This window comes from Conger conger, chromosome 6 (assembly GCF_963514075.1).
Source record: "Conger conger chromosome 6, fConCon1.1, whole genome shotgun sequence".
In the NCBI taxonomy this organism is placed as follows: domain Eukaryota; kingdom Metazoa; phylum Chordata; class Actinopteri; order Anguilliformes; family Congridae; genus Conger; species Conger conger.
Window position 1 is genome coordinate 27,439,733 of NC_083765.1, and position 19,067 is coordinate 27,458,799.

At 45.6% G+C, this 19,067-nt stretch overlaps 1 protein-coding gene across 1 annotated transcript in view; it reads right to left on the minus strand.

The window, feature by feature from the left end:
* Positions 1 to 14,742: 14,742 nt before the first annotated feature.
* tenm3 (teneurin transmembrane protein 3) overlaps positions 14,743 to 19,067 on the minus strand; it is a 252,324-nt gene continuing 247,999 nt past the window's right edge. The window contains exons 29-31 of the mRNA XM_061244374.1: positions 17,036 to 18,647; positions 16,469 to 16,599; positions 14,743 to 15,498 (exon numbers count right to left, since the gene is read on the minus strand). Coding sequence (XP_061100358.1) covers positions 14,743 to 15,498; positions 16,469 to 16,599; positions 17,036 to 18,647 — 2,499 coding nt within the window. The remainder of the gene's footprint in view (positions 15,499 to 16,468; positions 16,600 to 17,035; positions 18,648 to 19,067) is intronic.

A 19,067-nucleotide genomic window follows, 5' to 3' on the forward strand; every position in this document is an offset into this window, starting at 1 on the left:
TTTGTTTTAAAAGGGGGCTTAGCCGTAAGCTCCCCGCATCGATGTGCTCGGTAGAGGAGCGAACGAAACAAACGACGCAGTAATTTAGGCGGATGTGCTCTCGTCAGACTGAACTGAGCCCATGCAGATGGGCCGCGTTTTAAAACACCCCCAGGCCGCTAAATTACCCGTGGGGAAATTCAGCTCTGTGGCAGGCGGCTTGGCCGACGAGAACAGCAAATAATTGTCACCAGATCAGTCAGCCAGTTAACCAGCCGATGCTGCACGTCTCTGGCTGTCTGCGAGAGCTCAACGCTGAGACTCATGGGTAATTTCTTCTCACAGTGCGGTAGCTCTGAACCATGGTTCTCCCCCATTGGGACACAGTTGAGTACGATCTGGGGCCGTTCTCTAAACTGTGATCAGTACTTGTAATGATCATTTAACATCTTACAGAGTGCCTTACTGGAGCATTACGTTTTCTGACCACTCGATAAATACTTGCAAATTGAGGCAAAGCGAAAGTGTTTAGAAAAAGTTGAGTCGAGCCAGGGCAGACAGATTCGCTTAGTGGATTTTAAATTGTTGGTTTCCACTCACCAGCAACGATTCATCACTTCTGTGAAGTTTTTGGCACAATTTTAAGCTCCCTGTTGTTTGATGCTGACGTCGCAAAGTGTTTAATCTGCTGGTTTTTTCTTTTAAAAGAGTAGTGAGAATGAAGAAAGTCTCTGGAGGGAGAAGTGAACTCAGATTTTACCTGCTGAGTATACTCTCAAAGGAGGGAAGGAGCACTCACAAAAGATGACACATGTAAACCTCCAGAGGGACTGTCCCCAGGAATCTTTGGGGTTTGGCGGTAGGGTGTTATAGGGTCATCTTTTCCTGGCATGCGGGCACATTATTACCTGTGATTAGGCAGATGGGCATCGGTCAGCGTGGGGGTGGAAATGTGAGTGTGTGTGTGTGCATGTCTGTGAGAGGGGTGGGGATGTGTGTGTGCATGTGTGTGTCAGGACTGTGTATATGTGTGTGCGTGCGTGCGTATGTGTGTGTGGGTGTGTGCGTGTGTGTGTGTGCATGTTTGTGCATACGTGTATGTGTGTGTTGCCGAGTGCGCATGTCTGTGTGTGTGTGTGTGCGCGTGTGTGTGTTGGGAGGTGAGCATGTGTGTGCGTGTGTGTGTACTTGTGTCTGTGAGTGTGTTGGGGTGTCTGTGTGTGTGTGTGTTGGTGGGTTGGCGGGCGTGTGTGTGCATGTGTGTGCGGGTGCATGTGTGTGTGTGTGTCGGGATGCGTTTGTGTGTGTTGGTGGGTCGGTGTGTGCGTGTGCGTGCGCGTGTGTCTGTGAGTGTGTTGACTGACATGCCCAGCAGAAAGAGCTCTGTGAGTGCCTCTTGTTGATCAGCTGTTTGCCCCACACGTTGATGGGCTGGGGTATGATCCAGCACATGGACCTCCGGGCTGAGCAGCTGTTATTTTTACACCCCTCTCCCACAGAGAGGGCCCGGAGTCAAACTGCTGTCTTCCACTCCCAGAGGACTGCCGGCAAACTGCCCAAGCCACAGATGTGCCCACCCGATCACTCATTCCCTCACTCTCTCTCTCTTCCCAGTCCAGTTGTTCCTCATACGATCTTTTGAGTAATATCTGATGTGGAGGATTACTTAACCAAAGCCTGGACTGTATTTTCATGGTTCAGCGGGCTTGTGGTCTGAGTGTCTGTAAGGCTCGTGTGTGCATTTCCCTGACAAGCCTCACCGAGGGTTTTCATACATGGCACCCGCCTGTCTCTCTGGTTGGCAGCACTCAGCATTAGAAGAGGTGGATTGTGGGTAATGGCCCTGTGGTAGATTGGGCTCCTGTCCACGCGATGTTCTTGTGCATCAATCAGCTTCACGCCGCAGAAAAGTGGGACACGGCTCTCACCCTGCTAGCCATTCACAACGCTTTCATTTCCAGAGCTGGACGTGCTTAAACATATCAGAACCACTGCTGTTTTGTGTGTGTAAATAAACAACAGTTAGACTCATAGGTTGTTTTCGCCTTTCAGATGATTTGGGCTGTCCCGCACTGTGGCACAGCTGGTTCATGGGGGTATTTCGGGGAACTCCAGGAGGAAACTCTCAGAGACTAGGAGGGACTCGTAGGGTAGAAACTCTCAGAGACTAGGAGGGACTCGTAGGGTAGAAACTCTCAGAGACTAGGAGGGACTCGTAGGGTAGAAACTCTCAGAGACTAGGAGGGACTCGTAGGGTAGAAACTCTCAGAGACTAGGAGGGACTCGTAGGGTAGAAACTCTCAGAGACTACTAGGGACTCGTAGGGTAGAAACTCTCAGAGACTAGGAGGGAATCGTAGGGTAGAAACTCTCAGAGACTAGGAGGGACTCGTAGGGTAGAAACTCTCAGAGACTAGGAGGGACTCGTAGGGCTTGATCAGCACCAGCACTGGCTCAGTGGAGATTAGTTTCCAAGCCCTGTGTGCTGTAACTACCCTCTGCACAAGTGCTTTAGTGGGAGCAGTTCACACAAGAGACCCAGCAGACATGTTTTTGAAAGAGTGCATATATGTTGGAAGTAAAACATTTCCGTGATGTTTAAAAATGTGCAGGCTTATGATTTAAGTCTTAGGTCTTATGTATTTGAAGTGAAATATGAACAATGCTCAGTAAATACCTGAAAGTTATTTTTCTAATCAATTAATTGATGATCTGATGGTGTGTAATCTCACAAAATGCTCACTAAGAGCACATAGTAACCATGACATCGCCAAAGCCAAAGATGAGCTTCAGATTTGTGGACTGACAGTTGAATTAACCAGGAACAATTTCCCATTCAATGTTTCACACAAGTCTAATCTCTGAGCTTCAGATTCACACTCCCTTGTAGCTCCTCAAATATTGTTTAAAATGATCATTATGAAAGGCTTTAAAAATGCCTTTAAAATGCAACACTAGATGTATCCTCTATGTATCCTTGTGTTCTCCACCAAGTCTAATACCTGCTTTATTTGGCAAGAGATTATAAACATGCTAATATATGCACAAATAGAGGGATTATCATTCATTTCAGAAATTTGGGATATAGTTCCTAATGAACCATAAAATGGCTGTTGGCTCTTCTTGCTGGGATAATTCAGGATTAGGGTGGCTCAGGTGTTTGTTGGTTTGAGACTATCTTTGCTGAGAGCCTGGTTCTCTGGGCAGAAGGGCAGTGTGGGTAGCGGGTGTGGTATTTGGTTCAGCATGCTCATCACTGCAGACGGCCCCACAGAGTCCTGTTTGATGATGATTTCACTGGGCTGGCGGATCAAAGCGCAGTGGCCCCAGCAACAGGAGAGAGACCACTGCAAAATGTCAGCAGGCATCAATGAAGAGACACACACATGTACACACGCGTGCATACACACACGCACAAAGCAGACAAAAATATAGCCAGTCACACAGACATAGTCACACATGCACAAACACACACACACACACACACACACACATATATACACACAGATACACACACATGCACAGACACACGGACAAAACAAACAAAAAGACAGCCAGTCACACAGACATGGTCAGGCATACACAAACACATAGAGACACACGCACACTCTCCTGCCCATCAATTCACCATCTTAGGGGTCGACTGGGAGGGGGTTGATTAATCCTTCATCAAAACCATATTTTTGCCATTTTTCCAAAATTCCAGTTCAGCTCACAGTCATTCCCGGAGCCTTCTTGATGTCAGCACTTCAGTTAATCAAGTATCTGTGTGACTAACCTCACTCTGAGATTATTACAGCTCTGAACATTTGCATGCTGGAAGGCTTTAATGAACAGAAAGGGCATTAAGACAACCCATTAATCCCGAAAATGGGCCTAATTTTTAACATTTTCCCCCCTTTCCGTTCTTCCATTCTGAGATTGAAACAAATCCTCTACTTCCTATGTGCCATGTCCTAGTTCTGGAAGCAGCCATTGTTCAGCAGCTCTGAGCTCTCGTTGTGTTGCTAAGATCAGCGATATCATTTCCACCTCTACACAGTTTTGTTTTGTTATCGCTGCTGTTTATTCAATGTAATTTTGACATTCTCCTGGAGACCTCCTACCATATACAATGGTCACATAATGGCTTCTGCAGTCATGCTTAAGCAAAATATGACCTGTACATAACTGTACATAGTGGAGGGTTACATTTAAGTAGAAATAAAAAGGTGCAGGATTGCATGTCACTAACAGTGACAGATTCACAGCAGATGACTGGATTTAGAGGGTGGTATGTTACGTGTCCTTCACATAGCACTCCTCTAAGGCGGGCTTTTTATGGCATAATGTCCTCTTGATCTCAATGCAAGGGGCGATTGAGGAGTTGCATTGCGGTTGGGAAAATAATGTTCAGGGAGGGCATTCAATACAGGCCTTTCAGATGTGCGAACAAACTCCAAACAAAAAGGTGTCAGAGGGGCGAGGAGGGGCGAAGGGGGAGGGACAGAGGCTGACTTTGAGCCGGTTCATTTCACCCAGTGCTCTCTTACCCCGCGCCTGTGAGTCAGTGATGAAGTCCACAAAACGTAAAAGCACTGCAGGGAAGGGAGCCGGTTAAACTCACGAGGGACCCCGGTTCCAGCATCCCTCCTGCTCTCTTTCTATCCATTTATACAAATCAATGCTAATGGCTTTCTACTCATTCACTGGAACAAGACCGGTTTGGGAAGAGGTGTTTAAATGCACAAGATGTGTGAGCGTAGCTGATATTGATTACGTTCAGTTGCTGTTTCTTTTCCGGGCTGCGGTAAAGCTGTACTGCAGAGTATTGAGAATATAAACAGCATCAGTAAAAAAAAAGTCAAATAAAATGATTAGGACATTTCTGACATCCACTGAATCTGGTTTTCATCCCTTTTGGCTAAATTTGACTTTTGTTGCTTCCTGTCTCTTAGTTCTTTTCTTTTTATTATTGTTTCTCCAGTTTGTGTTTTTCGACAAAGCCTCTATGAGACGGTAGATTTTTATGGCAACACTGGTTCTTCCCGTGATTGATCTGACAGTGATGGGTAATTTGGAAAAATAAACTTTTGTGAGAGTAAGAAGCGTGGAATATAAAACTGTCTGCTAAATTAGGAAGTGAAACTGACGAATGTGCAAACAAATGTGGAATTTTCTTTCTTGCCTCCTTCCTTTTTCATAATTCAGAGGCCCGTTGAGAGTTTTTTTGCAGGGAAACGTGAAAACCCAAAAGCAATTTCACTTGTACGTGGAGGGGCAGAAGTATATTTTCTTGTTCTCTTCTTATTTCATATCTTTATAAAAGTGGCAATATAAAGCAACTGTCAGAAAGTGAAGTATACATTCTAAATTGTTCCTAGAGTAAATTAGAGTAATGGAAATTTGCAAATAAATACCTGTAGATATTACATTTATGGCTCTGGTATGTGCTGATGGATATTTTAGATATTTACAGAAGCTTCTGAAAATCTTATGAAAAACTTTTTGATGTTTATCATACAGAATGACCCAAATGCATTGCAGGAAATATGCATGTGGTTACTATTAAATTGACACATGGAATTGCAATTTGCAGTCAAAAAGTGAATCCTCACTAAAGTTAACTTAAATTCATCACCTAATAATTCATCGTCTAATATATTATGTATAATACATATTAATGAGAAAACATTCCTATCACCAGCATTATTTTTCGGTTGTTGAGTTTTTATATACAAATCCTACCCCTCACTAAGCAGGAAGGCCTACTTCTTACATCATTGACCTGAACTGGATTTTGGGTAATTCCCTCGTTCTAAGTCTACGGCAGTGTGCACTTAACAAGGGTAGATACAGGGCACAATACGTCTGTGTAAGAGCACGCACCAAAAAGCTTTTTGACAATGGGACAGCGCTTATCCCTCATGGACTTGGTGGGAATGTGCCTTTGAGTCCACGAGTCCACAAGTCCGGAGAATGGGATTCAGCCAGTGCTGAATGTGTGCTGAATTATATAGCTGAAGAGCCTATTCTCACAACTGAACTCATTTACTATGCTATATGCAATTTGGGCATTCTTATCCATTTGCATCTCAGCTGGTCCAAACTTACAACAGAGAAAAAACTAATCAAAACAAACAAGAAAATACATAAAAAAAGGACTGCAGATGCCTTGTCCTGGGCTGCATTTGATGAAGCTATTAAACTGCACTGAGTAAAACCTGGAACAGCTCTGTTTACTTCAGTCCGTGTCCCACATTTGGGAAGGGTCCGGGTTTTACTAAGTGCAGTTATGCATCTAACTCAGTAATCACGCCATGTGAAACAAATTCAATTTCAAAAGTCACACTTTTAAACAGAATTCTCCCTCAGTTGAAGATTATATGTGAAATGTGGTGCCTTCAACAGCAGGCTGCCTGTCATGGCACAGGCCCACTGCTTTCCACCGTCCTGGGTCCCACTGGCCCGCTGACATCACTTACAGCACTAAACCTAGATTACCCAGGAGGCCTCCCATCATCCAAGTAATATAAAAGCCAAAACCTGCTTTGCTTCAGCCGTTCTGCAGGAGCAAACAGCAGAACAGAAAGCCCTACTGGCTAATGGGCCTCCATTCATGTAGACCAAGCCAAAGACCAGGCCTGGAGAGGGCCACTCATTCCCAGCACAGGTGGAGCAGGCAGGGCTTCCTGCCAATCAAACACAGATGGACAGGGGCTGTGAAAGTTAATCTTTCCATGTAGGGACTCCCATCCCATTCTACATCTCTGCATCAGCCCTCTCCCTTATTGTCATAGCACCACTGTTCTGAGCTTGTTGTAAGATAATCACTGTGCCGCTCTCAGCATAATAAATGTTTCTCAGAAGTTGTTTTCTATACAGTGTAATGTAACACTGATCTCTCGATGGTAATTAGATAAAAAAAAGATTCAGATGCCGTGAGTGATGGTGACAGTTTTCATGCATACCATAATGATACGTCCCAGCTCCTCTGGACTCATTATTGCCATGGCAGCACTGGTCCTGGGGGTATGGGGGGGTGACCTATGTGCATCTGCATTCCAAACTTGCATGTGATTGCTGTACATACATACTGTTCCTATTAACGTTACAAAGATTACACTGGGGAAAATAAATCCTACCAGATAAATGCTACTTATTGCAATATCAGATTTCTGATCAGATTGACTGACTGGCAGTCCTGCAGTGCTGGCCAGAAAGGGGGGTACAGTTGGCAGGGTCCCCCCCATATGGGAGTCCTGCTTGAACAGGTGTCTACAGGCAGTCTCCACAGCGGTGTGAAATGTCCGATTAATCAACACAGGCTCAGTCAGACTGCAGACTGAGACCAAGCACGGGAGGCAGGATTTTATATAAGGGGCAGCATGGGTACATGGAAACAGACGTGATTAACAGGTTTCAATGACATTTCTTTGAGTTTGTTTTGCTGGTTTCTTTTCATGAATTCGGTGCCCAACGTGGGCTGTGCATCCCGAATTCCCCCCCCAATTTGGAATGGCCTGCAATTGCAGGCACGTTCCCGCTGCCAGTTTGGGAGAGTGTAGACATCCGCGGTTCTCCTGAACACGTGCTGTGGCCAGCTGCTTCTGTTCACACTGCATCTACCAGCGGGGGGCGCTACATCTTGATGAACTCAGATACCTAACTGACCCTGGGCGATGAAATCATCAACTGCGTGTCGCCCAGTGGAGCTACAGGTCACAGTTGGCCCTGGCATGGTTTGGATTTGATCTGAGGCCATGGGACTCACCAATGCACCACATCGTGATATTGCAGGTTTTTAAATGAAAAATGTTTGTCAAAGTGAAACTTTGAACAATGATCCTATTTTACAGACGCCATTGTATTTTTGTCATGCACTGTAAGGAAAAAAGGCCTGTTTAAAATGCTCCACATAGCCAGAGTGCTTGATACCAGGCTATCGGCTGGATAACACTACATAGTAAAATATCCAGTGTTAATTCATGAGTCCAAAGGTGACCATAAGTACTCTGTGAGTGTAAATTTAGCACAATTCACTGTGTTCATCCAAAGATGCACTGGAAGCTGTAGCGATTGCTCAAGCAGATTTCCAGTGAGACAGGGCGGAATGAGAGCATGCAGACTCTAAAGACATGTTTTAATCACTGGTGTCAGAGCAGGGCACCGTGAGGTGGTGGATGTCACTGATGTGGCTTCCAGCCTGTTTCGCGGGGAGACTCTGGGAAGCTGTTGTCTCCGGAGGACAGCCTTGAAAGGGAAAGGGAGCGGCACGCGTAGCAGGAGAATTATTCGCTTATCTGAAAACCTGCAGCAGCTTCAGGGAGACAGCAGCGGAGCTCTAATAACAGAGACGTGCTGCACCTAAAGCTCTGTCCTCTTTTTCTTTTGGAAAAAAATAATTGACAAGGTTTGGCTTAAAAAAAAAAAGCCACAAAGGATCGCTTTTGATGCTTTTCAGAATCCAGCCGCCTCCATGGAATGGTGAGAGTCGTGCATTGAGACGCCCGTTAGAAACGGTATGTGAAGGATGCGGTGTTTGGCGGCTCAGAAATGGGTTTTCACACTGCAGCACAGTGCGGTGTAGCACAAAGCAACTAGTAAAGATGTGCTTCAAAGCAGGAGTTCCAGTTCTCCACTTTCACTGTGCAGGAAAGAAAACCCTCAGGACCATGGTGAATATTAAACCTCTGGAGTAATGCTCAGCTGAAGGAAGAAAAAAAAAAGGGCACCAGTTGAATGCCATGATGCACACCACCAGTGAAAAATGCTAATGCCGTTTGATGTTCACAGATACAAGGGGAATAGTCATTCCTGACCAAGGGATAAGACCAGTGTTTTTCCCTCTCAAATCTTGTTCCTGACATTGAAAAACTGGTAGCAACAGCTTAGCAGTGGAAGGGCTTGAAATCTCCTCTGATATTCACCTGCGATTCACTCGCTATTCCCCTGTGGATTCATCGCAAGGTCCTGAGGCTATAAACAGTGCATTTCATGGGACATTACCCAAAACACAGGCTCACAGTTGCAACATGAATATGATTGTGTGTGAATACTTGTGTATGTGTGATTTCTACGTATATTCATATTAATGGAATTGAATATGAATCAAAATGTGTTTGATAGCAAGTTCTACACTGATGGTGATTAAATATCTAAATGAGGTAAATATGAAGTCCCAAACTACTATGTGCTATGAACTGACAGGGCTGGCACACAAATGTGTCAGACCTCCCCAGTGGTATGTGGTAGGTGAAAGCACTGCAGTATCAAAGCCCACACCTCTGCTTGGTGACTGGCATTTTAATGAATGCAGTTTGAGGGTTTATTTGAGGATTTACATGATGTTGGTAGTAGGATTAGGGAGCGAGCTGCTAATCAATGGAGCCTTTCCCTCATGACGACACCGGGTTTCCGGAAGGTTCCGGCTTTGTACCCCTGACCCTGGGCTGGCCTGGCTTCAGGCTCCAGTGCAGATGTTCAGGCTCCAGTGCAGGCTAGGCATCTCTTTTCTGGGGAAGAGCAGGAAGGCCGGCAGAGGGCTCTTTCTCTCTCGTCCCCTGTGAGACATACAGAGATAACCCCAGGCCAGTGATCAGTCTATCTCTGCCCTCACTTCTCTCTGTGAAATGTGTACAGGTGGTCATTGGCTATGTCCGGCTAGAGCTCTCTCCCGAGATCCTTCATTAGCTTTCACCTTCTATCCCTCTATACCTCCTTCTGATGCTCTGTCATGTCTCGCTCCCTTGTTCACCATCCCTCACTCTCCCTCCCTCCCTTGTTCAACCTCCCTCCTTCCCTCTCTTGTTCTCTCTTCCTCCCTCCTTCCCTCTCGCCGTGTGGGAGATGTGTGCAGATAGCCTTTGGTTGCGTGGGGCAGGCTGGCACCGTTCCTGGACACTGGCTCCCGGCCGCGTGAACAAAGGCAGCCTCCTTCGACGGGGCCGAATTAGGGGCTGAGGGAGGGGGCGGACCTGGCCCCTGCAGGCAGCCCAAGTCTCATGTAACCCCGCGCCTGACATCGAGCTTTTGTTCTACTCTGATCTGCTCCATGCCAAGATCCCTCTCTAACAGCCAGACGAGGTCTGAGTGGGATGTTCTTGTTGGAACTCATGTATTTTCCCCTGAGACCCGGCGATTCCTTTCTGTCCCCTGTAGGGGAGACCAGTCTCTGGTCTCAAGAGCCAACCTGAAAACCTACTGAAACCTACACTCCAAGGGACAATTTCTTAATATATGAAATTATATTATTACATTACATTACATTACATTATTGGCATTTGGCAGACGCTCTTATCCAGAGCGACGTACAGTTGATTAGACTAAGCAGGAGACAATCCTCTCCTGGAGCAATGCCGGGTGAAGGGCCTTGCTCAAGGGCCCAACGGCTGTGCGGATCTTATTGTGGCTACACCAGGATTAGAACCACCAACCTTGTGTGTCCCAATCATTTACCTTAACCACTACGCTACTGGCCGCCCTTATTAAAATCACTGCAGCATGTTTTGGTTATCCAAGACTGTTATATTTTGTCAAAAAGATTTGAATACTTACATTTTCTTCTGCCGAGTCTTCGGAGGATAATGACACTTTATATTCAGCAAGGATGAGGCAACATGTACACACACACCTTGTGGAACAATCTATCATGTGAACACAAATAGGAAGAAGAACCAGCACCCCACTACATGTTCGGAAATCTTTACAGTATTACATTTTTATTTGTATGATTGATCTCTGTGGAGAAATAACATGTTGCTGAGAATAGGGATCGAGTCCCTGAAACAACCTTTTTAAGATTACATTAAATTGCACTTAATTGCACTCTAAACAGCCATGAATATATAAAACATTGTAATGAACCTGCAGTGGATGTAGCTAGAAAACAATTCTGAGAATAAATTAAGATAGTTCTGTACCTTCGTTACAAAGACTGACACATTATTGGTTTTTACAATTAAGATTATGTTCACATATCAGATTTGAGACTTCTGTTGTGTCAAACTGTAGCATTTTTACTTCTGATTCAATTTCAGAAAGAAAAAAAAACGTACAAAAAGGCGACATATTTACCAAATTCCCTTCCAAAAATACAAAAAGAAAAAAAAAATATCTAAAGCAAAACAATAACATTTTACCTTGTTACTCAAGACAGTAACTATAAGAGTAAATGTAGTTTGTTGCTTGCCTGCTCCTGATCACACCATACAATGGAAAAGAATCAGGCATACCAATCCTCTGCTAATTCCCCCACCCCTAAGATTTGTACAGGTTTCTACACTCCAGGTAAGACATTACAGTCAGTAATGGTGGTGCTGGACCCCATGTGAAAAGTAGTAGATGACAATACATTTTAAAATATGAAATCCAAAAAGAAGAAATATTTATTTTTGAATATGTCAAAAGATGCCTTGTGCATTTCTACAGGCATTTAGTACCACTCTTAAATGCAATGCATCTTGAAAATGCGCACACTGTAAATATATATTTTGCAATCTGTGTTTTCGACTATCGCTTTACAGCTATTGACAGTTTGGCTAGATCATACACAATGTACCTATAAAATCAGACATATTGAAGTGGCAATGAACAGCATATTCTAAAATACATATTTGCAGTTTATGTCGACATGTATTAAAAAATACATATTCCTTTGGATTTGATATTTTCACAATCAGTATTACATTTTGTAAGGGAGATGCTGTGACTGTAGTCTGTAGCTGTGGATGTCACCATGTTTGTTATTACACTAACATTACACTTTCTGTAGGGACGCACAGTACAGTAAGCAGACAAACCTACAGTACACGTGACGGGTCTGCACTTTTTCACGTCACGAAGAGCAAAACTGTACACCCCTGTGCTGAGAGCTCTATTTGGACTCGGGATCGTTTGGCATCGTCTAGTACTTTGAAGGTGATGTAAATGAACAAAGCAACTATGTCACTTGCACTACAGTCACTTAGTGCAACATCAGCATATATAAACGCAACTACGTTAACGTCCTTTACGTTACTTTGTGGGAACAAAGACTGAAACGCGGATTTCATTTAAATGCATGTAGATGGGCATTTTACAGCATAGGCATGCAATCAAGAAAAAAGTGAAAAAACAAAACCTCTTTCTCCCTTACATTTTTGGGTGCCTCCTAACTGTGATAACTTTACATGTTTTCATGTCCTGGACCACAGTGAAAATGGCCTGCTTTTCACCCCCCTTGTAGTACAGCTAATATAAACACCGTCCAAGATACAACAGTTTAAAACGTTTATCTCTAAGGGCAACCTCAAAACATTTTGATTCATATGCATGTATGGAAATTTCACACAAGGCCACACATGATACAGAACAGAAACGGAAACGAAAAGCAACAATGACGAAAATGTGCATGCCTGGCGTCCATGAAGCGACTTGGTCACCCCTGTCTCCTGGTTTGTTCCCCACAGCCGGGACGGAGTCCCGCCCTGTGGACCGGACCAATGAAAGCGCTGCAGGGCTGAAAGCTGATTGGCTGGGCCTCAGGTTTCTATGCACAAACGCCCACCCCGCCCTGCCGCCCAACACCTCTTCAACAAGCAGGGAGTCCAGCTGATAGCTGTAGGCCAATTATCACCTCAGCGCATTAGACACACAAAAATAGACTTGATTATCGTACAACCTTTTACACTCAACCCACCAGTCAAATATGAATATAAAAATAGGCTAAGCAATACAATTCAGTGGTTCAAAACAAAACAATACTTTCTTCTTATTCTTCTTCATCAGTCTGTACGTAGTTGTACAATCTTTTTGCATGAAAAAGTATTTTTCAATTCATATAGTACCAATAAAAAGTTTTTTTTTTGTCATCCATATTGACAAAAACATTACAATAAGTCATATGCATCTCCTTACCATACCGCACTTGGCTTGGACCTTTTAAAAATCCCCTCTTCTTTTCATAATAGGTCACAATCTACATAATATGTAATAACAAAACACTGAAACTGAGGATTTTTTGGGGTGGAACAGTGCATGTGCAGCCCAGATAAGTGACAGTTTTCACCGCTCAATGACAGCGGTCCTCACAGGTCCTGCCTCATTTACCCGGCAACTTGGTCACAGTACACCGAACAGGTTCTGCAGGTTATGTCTCTTAAATCCAGAGCACTTCATAGAAGCACTGAGCCGTCGTGCTTAAAAAAAACCTAATCTGCTCTCCTTACTCAACCTGCGCCTAGAACTTTTATTTAAATATTATCCAGATAAAAAAAAAACAAAGAAAAAAAAAACACTATCCTGGTTTTTTTTAACGGAACTGAAAGTTTAAACCTGGTTTATGCTGAATGGTCCCTTTACAAACGGTAGGATGTTAGTTGAAGTCTGATGCAGTATTTGGTTGTTCCATGCAGATCCCCCTGTAGGCTCCTGAAGCTGTCATGTCCTCTCTCTTTGTGCTGATCAGATTTCATCCCTACCCCAAATATGAAAAGGGTGCTTCAGCAATTCATCCCAAAACTTTGAAATAACGCAAGGACAGAGATAAACGGCAGATAAAGTTGACATCTTACATCTGATCTGCAATGCTGAAGTAAAACTTGTTGAAACAAAAACGTTTTGAAAACTGAGCTGAACTGTATTTGTCTGGGGAAAAAGTTTGGCTCTGGAACCCAATCAATGGGTTTTGCTATGAACAGGAAAATAATGTTGAATATTAGATAAAACTAGCACCTAAAACGGTTTGGTCAAGGTGACAATATAACTATAAACCTAACTATTTAGTTGAGATCTTTGATAATCTAAAAAAGGTTTATATTTTACACAGCAATAAATATTTAGAAATCAATAAAACAATACATTTGATTTATTTCAATTGGCATTATCGTAAATTCTGATTGGATAAAATATTAAAAATGTATGGCGTATAAACCACAACTCATGACAGGATTTCATTTCTCAATATGTATAAAGACTTCACATAAATTACTTCCTCTGAGACTAATATTTGATTGAGTGGATGACTGGAATTCAGATATATAAAATGATTTCCTTTGTAGGGCATTGTTTTGTACTATTGGATGTTTTTCACTCCCCTTAATTTACATATGAATTTACTTTGACAACCCCCGCCCACCCCCCCAAAAAAAAGAAAAAAACTGTCTTTATAAAAAGAAATTATTTGAAAGATGTCATTGGTGGAGATGATCTGATATTAAATGAGAAGGACAGGTCTATGGATTCTCTGAGAGCTAGACTAGAACACCCTCCCCCCCACACCCGTTAGCAAGTAAAGATTAACCATTCAGAATGGGAACTGAAACATGATTATGGGCAGGATTCTAAGAAAATGGATTTGTACATATTTTTCCAGCTGAGTGCAGTGATATGCATATGTAAACACCTTTTTTTTTGTTTTGTTTTTTTCGTGTGTTTTTGTTTCTACATTTACTTTGCCCTCCCCCACTCCAATTCTGTGAAGCAGATCAACATTTTGTAAAAATGTGTTGCTTTTATAGAACACCAGTTTGTCTCCTTGACTTGTCCTTCTCTCAGAGAAAAGCGAGAGAGAGAGTTTGCCCATTTCGCCAAGGTTGTGCTACAGACAGCACGTCCTGTGCCACAGCCATGCTTAGGCCCAGAAGCAGTAGGGTCTTTCAGGTCTTTTTTGATGTTTGCTAAGTTCACGTGCCACGGCACACAGCAATTACCCCCCCTCGCCCCCCCCAAACCCCCACCCCAACCCCGCTTTCTGTTTGGGAATGGCTGTGGGCAGTCTCTTTGGCAGCCAGTCACCAGCAGTCTGTTACCTTTTCCCTATCTCGCTCTGCCTCAGGAACTGAATGTTATTAGCGCTGTCCGCTAGCTCCGGGTACTGCTCCACCGACAGGACGTAGTAGCCGTCGTAGCCCAGGACCTTCCCGCTGCTCAGCAGCTGCCGCTTCTCCCCCTCCGTCCACAGGCGGGCGCCCTCCTCTCCGTCACGCACGCGCTGCTGCTCCCGGGCCCAGGCGCGCGACAGCGCCCTCTGGCGGGCCTGCTCCAGCACGCGGGCCTTCTCCTCGTCCAGGGTCATGCCGTAGCGCACGTGTAGCGCCAGCGCGCCGTGCTGCAGCTCCACGTCGGCGAAGCGCCGCGTCCTGCCGTTCACCACCGTGGTGGACTGCGACACGCTCACGTTGACGCCGTTCTCCAGGGACTTGTGCCCGCTGGTGAGCCGCAGGGTGCCCAGGTCGGTCTCCGGCAGGCTGGTCTTGATGAAGTAGTGCGTGTCGCGGCCCTCCACCGTGAAGTGCAGGTCCTCCAGGTAGAAGGCGTTGTTGAGGACGGCCGCCACCTTGATGCAGTCCTCGTTGGCGATGTTGAGGGCGTTGGTGGTGACGCGGCCCTGGCTGACGGCCATCATCACGCCCTTGCCGATCAGGGACTTGGCGGTGGAGAACCACAGCCACGACTTGTCCCGGACTGCCCGCCGCCTGCCCATCTGCACCAGCGGAGGCCTCTCGAACGACAGGAAGGCCTTGGCCTGGCGGGTCACTTCCTGCTGCACCCCAGAGATAGACTGTGGAGAGAGGGACGGCTGTGACCAATCAGGACTGACCTGCCAGCGCTGGCACAGACTGATAAAATGATCTGATTGGCTGGAAGAACAGTGATTGGTTATAGCTGGTGATCATTGTTAGTTCTGATGTCACATCATGGTTTCAAAAGCTCTTTTGGCTTAAGGTCTATTCTACTCTACATGGGTACAGCACAGTCATACACAGGAGCCAATTATGAAATTATCATTTGCAAAAACAAAAAAACTAAACTGAACATAACAATCTTATCTATATTAGGCTATACATTATTAAAATTGCAAACAAAGAAAATTACCAGTTTATGCAATATACTAATTATCATATTGGATGGATTTTATATTTAAACATTTTTCATGTAAAAGATTGGAAGTGGAGGCTGTAGTTTAATTTCAGAAATGATGGGGAAAAAAACAAAATTACAGGGCTAAAATATAAACAAGAAAACAACACTATTTCACATCATGACACGCTGTTCTGCAAAAGAATGCCTGCTAATGGTGGAAAATGTGCCTAGAATTAAGTCATCACTTTAAAAATGAGTTCTGTGTTCCGCAGGGCATCTTTCTACCGCGGCAGTGGTACACACCTGCAGTGGGATCACAATAAACAAACTCGGTGACTAATTCTGCACAGTCATAATGACATTTGCTTAAGAATACTTTAAAAAAAGGTCTTTTGAATTTGATAATAATTGGGCCATTTTTTTAAAGCCTTTTTTTATTATGGACTAACCTGAGGTGTGTTTGTGTCTTTCTCCCACCATCTATGGGTGATTATAACCCAGTTCAGTTTCAGTGTTAAAATCTTTCTCACTGCTCTAATTATACATTATAACTTAATTATATTGCAAGTAATATAATTACAAAGATATGAAGTGTACCAAACGATGAAGAAAGTTGGGGGAATGTGTGAAGGGTTTTAAAGTGAAGAAGGCTGTGTAAAACTCCTTACTGGTAGGTCGTCCCACAGCTGGCTCTTCTTAAGCTCCAGGGATGGCTCGGTCAGATCGAACTTGGGGATGGGGAAGCCTGGAATGGCATTGTGGAGATGGAACCCAAACGTTACCAGCCAGGTGTTCACATCTGGGAGAGAAGAGGAACACGGGAGTGTGAGTGAGAGACAGAGTTCACCTTTATCATCACAGTTCTGGGGTAATTCAGTAAAAACACTGGAGGTTCAGGCTGCTTCCTTCTTAATTGTACTAGCTTATGACATTGCTTCCCTTTTTAATGTTCCCTTATCAACCTAATCCTGATGCAACTAAATAATGCTGTAGGACAGTCTACCGTCCTGTACGTTTTTATTTCAATCCAAATTTGGCACACCTGATTCTACTAATTAGCAGTTCAACTAAGATCAAAGCTAACTAGCTGTTGAATGAGGTGTGCATTGTTAGGGTTGGAGTGAAAACCTACAGGACGGTATAGGAACAGGGTTGGGCAGCCCTGCTGTATGAATTACCTTACAATTGATCTAATCTTATACAGTAGTGTATATATTGTATGATGTTCCGCTTACCCGTGACATACTCTTCCACTTTTTGTATTTTGCTGATGGGGTTGTTGTTCCTGAACATGTACAGGTTGAACGGGGCGGGGTCCCTCCCCACCCTCTTCCAAGTGGTGATGTCCGGGGTGGTCCAGCGTCCCGCCAGGATGTCGTAGTCCCGCTCCCCAAAGTGCAGCAGCTTGGTGAGCGGGTCGTACAGGCCGCCGTGGAAGCCCACCACCAGCTGAAAATCGGGGTTGGAGTCGAAGTAGATCTCCCCGTAGGCCGTGTACTGCACCTGCTTCAGCAGCAGGCCGTTGCTGCTGAAGACGGCCAGCGGCGTGCCCGTGTTGTCGCAGGCGATGTAGAACTCGTCCCCGCTGCTGATCTCCATGGCGAAGAGGTGTCCCTGCAGGTCGTAGTAGAGCGAGGTGATCTCGGAGCTGGAGTGGTTGTACACGTGCGTGATGCGGGTGGGGTAGTTCAGGTCGGCGTAGAAGTACTGCAGGTGCTGCCCCAGGCTGGTCCGGGCCGCCACCCTCCTGCCCAGCCCGTCGTAGCGGTACTGGATGGTCCAGCCATTGCCCTTGCTGTAGACCCTCACCAGCAGGCCCTTGGAGTTGTACTCGAAGATCTCGGCGCCCCTCTGGCGCAGGAAACCGTCCTCGTCCATGCGGTACTGCACGTCGCCCAGCCTGGTGATGCGGTCGCGCAGGTCGTAGCGTAGCGGCGTCAGCCGGTTGCTGTTGCTGGGGTTCAGCAGGTGGAGGTTCCCGTTCAGGTCATAGTTGTAGCGCCACATGATCTTCTCGTTCAGGTAGACGGTCTGCAGCTGGCCGTCCACGTCGTACTCGTAGCCGTACTTGGTGGTGTTGGCGAAGGGTCCTATCTTGATCTCCCTCTTGGTGACGCGGCCCATGTTGTCGTACTGGATGGTGATCCAGTACATGAGCGAGCGGAAGATTTCGTACTGGATCTCCTTGATGCGCCCGTGGACGTCGAAGTGCTTGGTGTAGGTCATGACGGCGGTGGAGATGATCTGGTTGATGTCGTAGTAGATGACGCCGAACTTGCCGAACTGCTCCACCTTCCCGGAGATGTCGTCGAACTGGTAGAGGTCGATGGGCAGGGGCGTCTCGTTGATGACCCCCTGCATGCTGGTGACGCGGAAGCTGTTGTCGTAGGTGTAGTCGAAGCGGGCGTTCACCATCCCGTCCTCGCTGAAGCGGAAGATCTGCCGGTCCACGAGCGGCCCGATCTGCCGGTACCGGATGGTGCAGATGAAGCCCTCGCTCTGCAGGTTGACCGTCTTGAGGACCCCGGCCGTCTCGTCGTAGGTGAAGCTCACCCGCGTGCTGTCGTACAGGATCTCCGACAGCTTGTTCTGCCGCCGGTACTTGTACAGAACCCGCCGCCCCGTGCCCAAGTGGGCCACCTGCACCAGCTGCCCGTCCTCGCTGTAGTCCACGGCCACAGAGGCGTTGCTCTCGGGCGGGTTGTAAATGTTGCGGTAGTACCCGATGGAGCGGATGGTCTGCATGGTGTGGCGGGCCACGCTGGGCATGGTGATAGCTGACAGCCGGTCCTGCAGGTCGTAGTCGAAGATGTACTGCCGCTGGCTGTGCAGCAGCAGCACCATGGACTGGGGAGGAAACAGAAGGAGAAGGCGTAATTGCTCTAATGAGTATTAAAATGCAAATGGCATGAAAACAGGTATTAGCATTCCATTTTGCCGGCGATTTCCTTTTTTTAATTGAGTTATCCTTGACCCACAAATCTCTAATGCCGGCCTTACTTAATGTACTCGGACTCATAAATCTAAAGTGTTTGGCAATTATTAGCTCTAGCCTCACGGTTGAGCCGTTGCTTATTTTATGAGGCAGGCGTATTTACAGCCACAATCACTTAGTGCGACGCTGGGTATGCACACACTTTGCATATTGGCACTGGGAACTGGGTTTTATGAAGAAGAGTGTCTAGATTATGTTTAGATCTGGGTTTATGCGTTCAGCTTTCGTTTTCTGTGCATTGGCAACATAGGATGCATAGTATCTTGTTATGT